Consider the following 7455-nt stretch of genomic DNA (forward strand, 5'->3'; position numbering starts at 1 on the left):
GGGCCCCCCAGCGGCGCGGTGGAGGCCGGCCACGCTGGCCAAGGCTGTCCCGCCGCCGAGTAGTGCGACGCCCCTCCGGAGGGCGCCTGGAGGGCCGGGGCGGCCCACTGTAGCGGCGGCGGTCCGTAGGCGGTGGTGACGGCGCTCGGTGGCGGGGGCTGGTTCCCGGCGAGGTAGAGGGTAATGCCCATGACCGCCTGGACAAGCTCCCGCAGGGTGCACGACACCTCCTCCGGCGAGAGGAGCGGGGGCGGATCCCCCGTAGTGGTGATGGCCGCTGGCGCGGAGGGGGCGGTGGTCCTGGACGCGATCTCCGTCATCGCCGTGGAAGTTGACACCTCAAGTGCTCCCATGTTGCTTTTCATTATTGAGTTCCCTGAAGATGGAGTGGATCCTATATGCGTGTGTATTTAGGGAAAAAATCACTTATTAGTTTAGTTAGTGATGAAGTCAGTGGTGATTGTTTGATTTACTCTTGCATCCATTTTTATAGTTTTTTGTATACTATCTCAAATTCCCAATCAGTCCTCTACCATCCTGTTAATAGTTTTTCTAACCAAATGATGTTTTCCTTTATTCTTGGTTTATATTTTGTGAACCCTGTTAATGTAGAAGATCGATTATGGTTAATCTGTGTGTCATGCTTTGTGGTTCTAGGCTGCTCTTGGTGGATCGGTTGGCAATCTTCAAAAGATTCGTGCATTTCTTCGGGTCTGTTTTGAGTTTGATGATTAATCTGTCTATTTTCTGCATTGTTTAAATCTGTAACCAAATGCAATTATTTTATCTGTATGAATTGACAGGTCCGGTTGCGGGATCATGGCGTGTTAGACTTTGATGCAAGTGATCTTCGCAGACAGCCACCAGTGGATACAACATGGCAGCAGGTTTACTTTGCCTGTTTGACTGTATTAAACATCGAATGAAAATTGTAACTGACAGCATTTTTTTTCTATCTAGTAATGGCAACATAAAACTCCTAAAAGTAAGCTTAATAGGTTAAATGGAAAATTGCTACTAGAATAAGATAAGAGCAGTAATCAAGGAATTGATACGTTTATCGCATCACTTCATTAGAGCATCAAGATGAAGCACGGTGCAACCATTGGTTTTTAAAGGGGGACTGTTCTGTTCAACTTAATCTTAGGTCTGTCATGAAACCATGCATATGGTAGGCCATTGACCGACCTATTTGCGGACTTACTAAAATTAATCGATCACTACAGAAAATGATTTCTTGCTGGGGCCATGGGATTTATTTGAATAATTTATTTCGTGATTACACACCTATGATGTATGTTGTTTGATGGTAGATGGTTCTCAAATCAAGAACTTGTCATCTGTACCATACTCACAAATCAAACTGAATGTGTTGATAGGTATAGGTGCTATGAATAGTTCTCAAAGATGTAATCTCAGAAATCTTATCCATAGCACAAGACAAGTATATAAGGCTATCAAGCATGACATGCCGTATAGAATGTTAGAATTATCACAAGATATCCTAGTGAACAGTTCATCACATCTAATCAACTCCACATGTTCCAGTCAGTGAGGTTAAAGGCATCACATGAGTAAGTCAAAGTAGCATGAGAAAAAACAGTAGGATTACCATCATCATGCAACTCATTGTTTTTATTATGACCTATACAAGTTCTGCACGTACCTTCTCAATGAGAAATATATTTATGTATTATTGTTCCATCTTTTGCAGATTTATTTCTGCTTAAGAACTGGGTATTATGATGAAGCAAGGCAAGTTGCTCAATCATCTCGTGCTGCTTACAACTTCGCCCCTCTGGTAAAGTACTCCCTCCGGTCCTTTTTAGTCTGCATATAAGTTTTGTCTGAAGTCAAAGCATCTCTACTTTGACCAAACTTATAGAAAAAAGTATCAACACATTCAATGCCAAATAAATATTGTTAGATTCATTATGAAATGTATTTTCATGGAATATATATTCGGTATGGTAGATGTTCATATTTTTTAATATATATTTGGTCAAACTTTGCAAAGTTTGACTTGACCTAATCTAATACGTGGAGTAAAAAGGACTGGCGGAGTGTCCATGAATAATGATGGCGGTTTGTTCTTAATAGGAAACATACATATAATATGTTCTCTGGCAGCTTGCAGAATGGATTACTACTAATGGTGCTGTGTCATTAGAGACCGCTCTGACAGCTTCTGAGGAATGTGAAAAAATGCTCAGAATGGGTGACCGACCAGGGCGTCCTGGTTATGATAGAAAGAAGTTGCTTCTTTATGCCATAATTTGTGGCTGTCGACGGCAAATTGACAGATTACTTAAAGATCTGCCAACACTTTTCAATACTATAGAGGATTTCTTGTGGTTCAAGTTGTCAGCTCTACGGGAATACTCCAGTGCATCTTCTTCTAATGTTGCGAATGAAGGCTTGGTTCCTTATATGCTGGAGGATTTACAAAATTATCTGAACAAATTTGAGCCATCGTATTATACAAAGAGTGGAAAAGACCCCTTGGTCTATCCCTATATTCTGCTCTTAAGCATCCAATCACTTCCAGCAATTCTTTATTTGTCTAAAGAAGTTGGAGAGGAAGGGTACCATGTTGATGCTGTGCATATTTCAATTACTCTAGCTGATCATGGTATTCTCCCTGAGGGAGTTGGATCAGGCCAGAAGATGGGTGTAATGGATGCTTGCGCAGAAGCTGCCAGTATTATACGGCAATATGGCTCTATTTACTTGCGCAATGGCAACCTTGATTTGGCCTTGGAGTATTATGCACAGGCTGCTGCTGCAATGGGTGGAGGAGAGGTATCATGGATTGGTCAAGGGAATGCTGATCAACAACGTCAACGAAGTTCAATGTTGATGCAACTGCTCACAGAGATATTACTAAGGGATGGTGGTATTCAACTTCTGCTTGGTCCAAGTGGAATGGGAGAAGAAGGAGAACTAAAAAAGTATATGATGGATTTGAGAAGTAGGCAGCAATTCTTGCTTGAAGCCGCCCATCGGTGTCAAGAGGCAGGGCTTTATGACAAAGTAAGTTTAATTCCTGAACCAAATTGTTTTTAGAATTTTTTGGGTTCTTGTGCTTCAGGGAACATTTTATTTTGTATCTTCCTAGGTTGGGATCCACAAAAGGATCAGCAAGAGCAAGTTATTTTATTACTGTCATGGATTTATATTTCTATTGAATTATTTTATCTCATCATGTTCATAGCTGAGTTGAAAGTCAAACTTCTCTGCTCTTAAAGCGATATGACCCGTCCTAGGACTGATTCTAGATGCTTGAACACTGGTTATCATACCATATTCTGCAGTAGTATTCTCAAGATGACATGCCATCGATTAGTCTTCATTGGCACATGTAACATGCATGGTTTATCAACTTCGATGTGATGCACATGTATCTGAATCCATTTACTTCATGTTATTGAGCTATGTAACTTCAGTCTTGTTTGAGCTATCATGTATCCATCTCATGTTACTTCACTTTTTACATGAAATAACAGTCAGTGGAAATTCACAAAAGAGTTGGAGCCTTTGCCATGGCACTTCAGACAGTAAACAAGTGTCTATCGGATGCAGTATGTGCCCTGGCACACAATATGTCAGATGGCGAAAGCCGTGCTGTTGCTCTAATTCAATCTGGCAATGAAATTTTGGAGACAGCCAGATATTCTTCTGAAGCCAGGTTAATTACCTGCTATCTTCTGCTTCTACATCATGTGACTGTTGGTTATTTATGCCTTGAAAACTTAATTAATCATGTGAAAACTCGCTTGCAGTGTTCAAGACAAGGATCTCATTTCTGAACAGCAAATTGTACTGAGACAGCTTGAAGCTATTCTTCACATTTATAGGCTAGCTCGTGCTGGACAAACTGTTGACGCTCTGAGGGAAACCATCAAACTTCCATTTCTTCATTTGGATCCACAGTCTTCGAATATATCAGTCGATGTATTCAGGAATTTATCACCCCATGTTCAAGCTTGTGTGCCAGATCTCCTGAAGGTTGCTCTAAACTGCATGGACAATGTTAGAGATACCGATGGGACCCTGCGTGCTGTCAAGTCAAAGGTATTCTCTATCCTGTTTATTTTTATTTTTATTGCGTCTATCAGTAGATTTTGCTTTAAAAGGCACTTTTTTTGCACTACCACAGAAAATATGTTGCTGAACTGCATGGAATAGGTGCAATACCGACCATTTCTTGGATCTGCTTAGCACATACTCCTGTTCCAAAATAGATGACTCAACTTTGTACTGAAGTTAGTACAAAGGGCTTCTTTGATTCAAAGGAATTTTATAGGATTTCTGGAGGATTGAAATCCTTAGGATTTTTTCCTATGTTGGTCCTTTGATTCATAGGATTGGATCCCATAGGAATTTTTCCTATGGAATCTTCTGTACTACATTTCATAGGAAATTTAACATCCACTCAAACCTCTTTTTACAATTCCTTTGTTTTTCCCGTGGCATCAAACAATCATTGCTAATTCTATAGGATTCAAATGGGCATGCCACTCCAACCCTACACTTTTCCTATTCCTATGTTTTCAAAATCCTACGAATCAAAGAGGCCCTGAGTTATCTATTTTGGAACGGAGGGAGTAGCTAGGGAGGGGGTAGGGACTACTTGATTTGTAGCCAATTTAACCCTAGCCTACTTTTGGCTAGCCAAGACGTTGGCAACATGTGGTTAAGCCAACATTTGGCAAATTTAGAGTCCATATTTGGCAAAAAAGTGTTGGCCTATCAACATGTTGCCAAATGTGCCTAAGGGCATCTCCAGCCGTTGGCCCCCCAGGGGGCGTCTAAAAGCGCCGCCTGGGGGTGAGCCGGCGCAAAAAATGGCCCTGGGGGCGAGTCGGTCCCCGGCCGTCGGCCCCCAGGGCCGCCCCCAGGCGCGTATTAAAATAAAAAAAGAAGGAACGTTCGGCGAAGTTATGATAAAAACTAGTTAAATTTCGGCCAAACATGGCAAATTTCGGTGAAATTCGCGCATTTTCATTACATTAACCTAATCTAAAAAAGAAAGGGGCTGAAGTCGTCGCCGCCATCGTCGTCGGCGGCCTTCTCCTTGACGCGGGCGCCCCTGCTGGACCCCTGCCCGGCGTCGCCATGGCGGACTGGCGGCGGCGCGTCGTCATCGTCGTCGCCGTCGCATAAGACGACGACCCCGTCTTCATCGCGGCCGCGTCGGCGCTCCTCGAAGCGGCGCAGGGCGGCGCGCTGGCGCTCCTTCTCCTTCTCCCGGCGCGCCTTCTCCATCACAATGGAGTCCTGGCGCGCCCATTCTAGGATCGTCGTCGTCGAACTCCGCCTTCACCGGCGCCAGCCCTGGCTCCGTCTTCACCGGCGCCAGCCCCGGCTCCATCTTTGGCTTGACGAAGCGTGGAGGAGCCGACGAGGAGGCGCGCCGGCCGCCCTCGTTGATGACGATGCCGACGATGCGAGTGCGCCGACCGATTGGCGCCTCCGCCGCGGGCTCGGCCTTGACGCCGAGAAGCGCCTGAGAACCGGAGGAGTGGGAAGATGAGCGAGAGGAGGAAGACGAGGAGGCGAACCTCCTTGGCGCCCATGCGCGTCGGTGTTGCGACGGGGCGGCCCCCGTCGCAGGATAGGTCAACGGCGGGTTGTTGCCGTCGTCGAGGTACGCCAGCCGGGGACGCCCCACCACAGGTGGCGCCCCTTGCTGTTCTTCACGCCGCCGACCACCGGCGCGCCGTTGGTGGAGGCCAGGCGCTGCTGCTGGCGGCGCTGGAAGTACGACGCCCAAGTCGCGTGATTGCCGGCGGCGTACTGGGGGAGGGAGCGCTCGTTGTCGGTCAGGAGGTGCGCGCGACCTCGACCTCCTCGGCGAAGTACCTGGGCTTCGCCACGACGTCGGGTAACGGGGGAACGGGCACTCTCCCGTCGCTGAGCCGCCACCCTGTCGGCCCGGCGCGCATGTCCGGCGGCGTCGGGATGTTCGCCTGGAACAGGAGCCAGGACTCCTGTTCGCGGAGCGAACGGCGGCCGAAGCCGTTCGCCGCCGCCTCGTCTCCGGGGAAGCGCTCTGCCATGGCGACGGGCTCGGCGATGGTAGAGAGGGAGAGAGAGGGGCTGCCGGTGGCGCTCGGGAGAGGAAGACGGAGACGGAGAGAGAGGGGCTGGGCGGCGGCGAGGGGCGAGTCTGGTGTGGGCACAGGCGACCGCCGGCTTTTATAGCCGCTCCGCGCCCGTGTGTACGCGTGCGAGGGAGGGGAGGCGTCGGCGCGCCGTCCGGTGACGCGCCGCCTGTGAGGAATCAATGGCAAGGCTGACCAGCGGCAGCCTTGCCATTGATTCCCCACGGGAACCGAGGCAGTTGAGGGAAGAAGAGCCGCCGTGTCCCTGACGCGGCTGGCCCGCGGCTTTTTCGCGCCAAAACAGTTCGCCTCAGCGCCCCCAGACGCCCCCCAGCGCGCCGGGTTCGGCCTGGGTCCGCCGGCGCTGTTTTCGGCCTAGGCTGGCGAAAATCGGATTCCTGGGGACGCGACTGGGCCGTTTTTTCGGCGCCTGCGCAAAAAAAACGCCTGGAGGGGCGCGGCTGGAGATGCCCTAACAACCAACCATGGTTGCTATGCCTAGCTTTGTGCCGATAAGCAGCTGTTGGATAATTTTATCCATGATGACTGTGTAGGCTTGTTAAAGACTGCCTCTAATAAAACTGAACCAGCTGGAGACGGGAAAATACAGTGATATTAGACCTTTCCCGGTGTTGCACATTCATGCTAACTACGCATACGTAAACTTGTTTTTCTGTCGGTGTCGCCAGGGAAGAAAAAATCGCCAACTGTTTTTACGTTGCTAAATTGTAACAGAAATGCTCCTGCAATTTCTGATGCAATATTTTTGTGATGAGCAGATTGCAAACCTTGTGGTAAGCAACATGAGCTGGGATTGGCCACAGGATTTGTACCAGAAGGTGGCTCAGTGCATATGAATAGTTGGTGTTTGGGCTGAAGTGCTAGGGAAATGGGCTGTCTCTATCGGAAGCTCCCCGACACCATTTGAACAGATAGTTGAAGGTTTAAAGTTCCACAAATGTTTTTTTGGTTGCAGAACCATGTCGTCTGTCTTGTTTGTAGGCCCTGTCTGGTTGGTGGGTGTCAAAATTCGAGAAAATTGCCACTTTTCATAATTTGTTACTAAATCCAAGGCTGCTGCAGCAGCCTCTTGAATCTTAATTTTCAAGAATTCATCTACTAGTCAATTTTGATGTTGAATCTTGAATTATTTTCGTTAGCATTCAAGTTTGCGGAGTCTGGTTTTCTTTTCAGTTTATCAAATGCGAGGCTGCGACAATCGATACAGCTTCTTGGTTTTTACCACGCAGTGGGCGACTTGCGTGGCACGAGGGAGTCTGACCCGTAGCAGTCCGTCGTTCCGGTGTAAAGCCTTGTAAACTTTAAGACGTGGCTAGCGGGTGCCCGT

The 7455-nt window shown here is 47.7% G+C and overlaps 1 protein-coding gene across 2 annotated transcripts in view; it reads left to right on the forward strand.

The window, feature by feature from the left end:
- Nucleotides 1–7247, forward strand: part of LOC119285679 (nuclear pore complex protein NUP93A-like) — a 15740-nt gene extending 8493 nt beyond the window's left edge. For both annotated transcript variants that reach the window (XM_037565017.1, XM_037565018.1), the window contains exons 9-15: nucleotides 658–711; nucleotides 804–887; nucleotides 1715–1801; nucleotides 2131–3033; nucleotides 3507–3688; nucleotides 3783–4074; nucleotides 6887–7247. In XM_037565017.1, the coding sequence (XP_037420914.1) occupies nucleotides 658–711; nucleotides 804–887; nucleotides 1715–1801; nucleotides 2131–3033; nucleotides 3507–3688; nucleotides 3783–4074; nucleotides 6887–6964 (1680 nt within the window). In that variant the 3' untranslated portion in view covers nucleotides 6965–7247. The remainder of the gene's footprint in view (nucleotides 1–657; nucleotides 712–803; nucleotides 888–1714; nucleotides 1802–2130; nucleotides 3034–3506; nucleotides 3689–3782; nucleotides 4075–6886) is intronic.
- The last annotated feature ends 208 nt before the right edge of the window (nucleotides 7248–7455 follow it).

This window comes from Triticum dicoccoides, chromosome 4A (genome assembly GCF_002162155.2).
Source record: "Triticum dicoccoides isolate Atlit2015 ecotype Zavitan chromosome 4A, WEW_v2.0, whole genome shotgun sequence".
Classification (NCBI taxonomy): Eukaryota; Viridiplantae; Streptophyta; class Magnoliopsida; order Poales; family Poaceae; genus Triticum; species Triticum dicoccoides.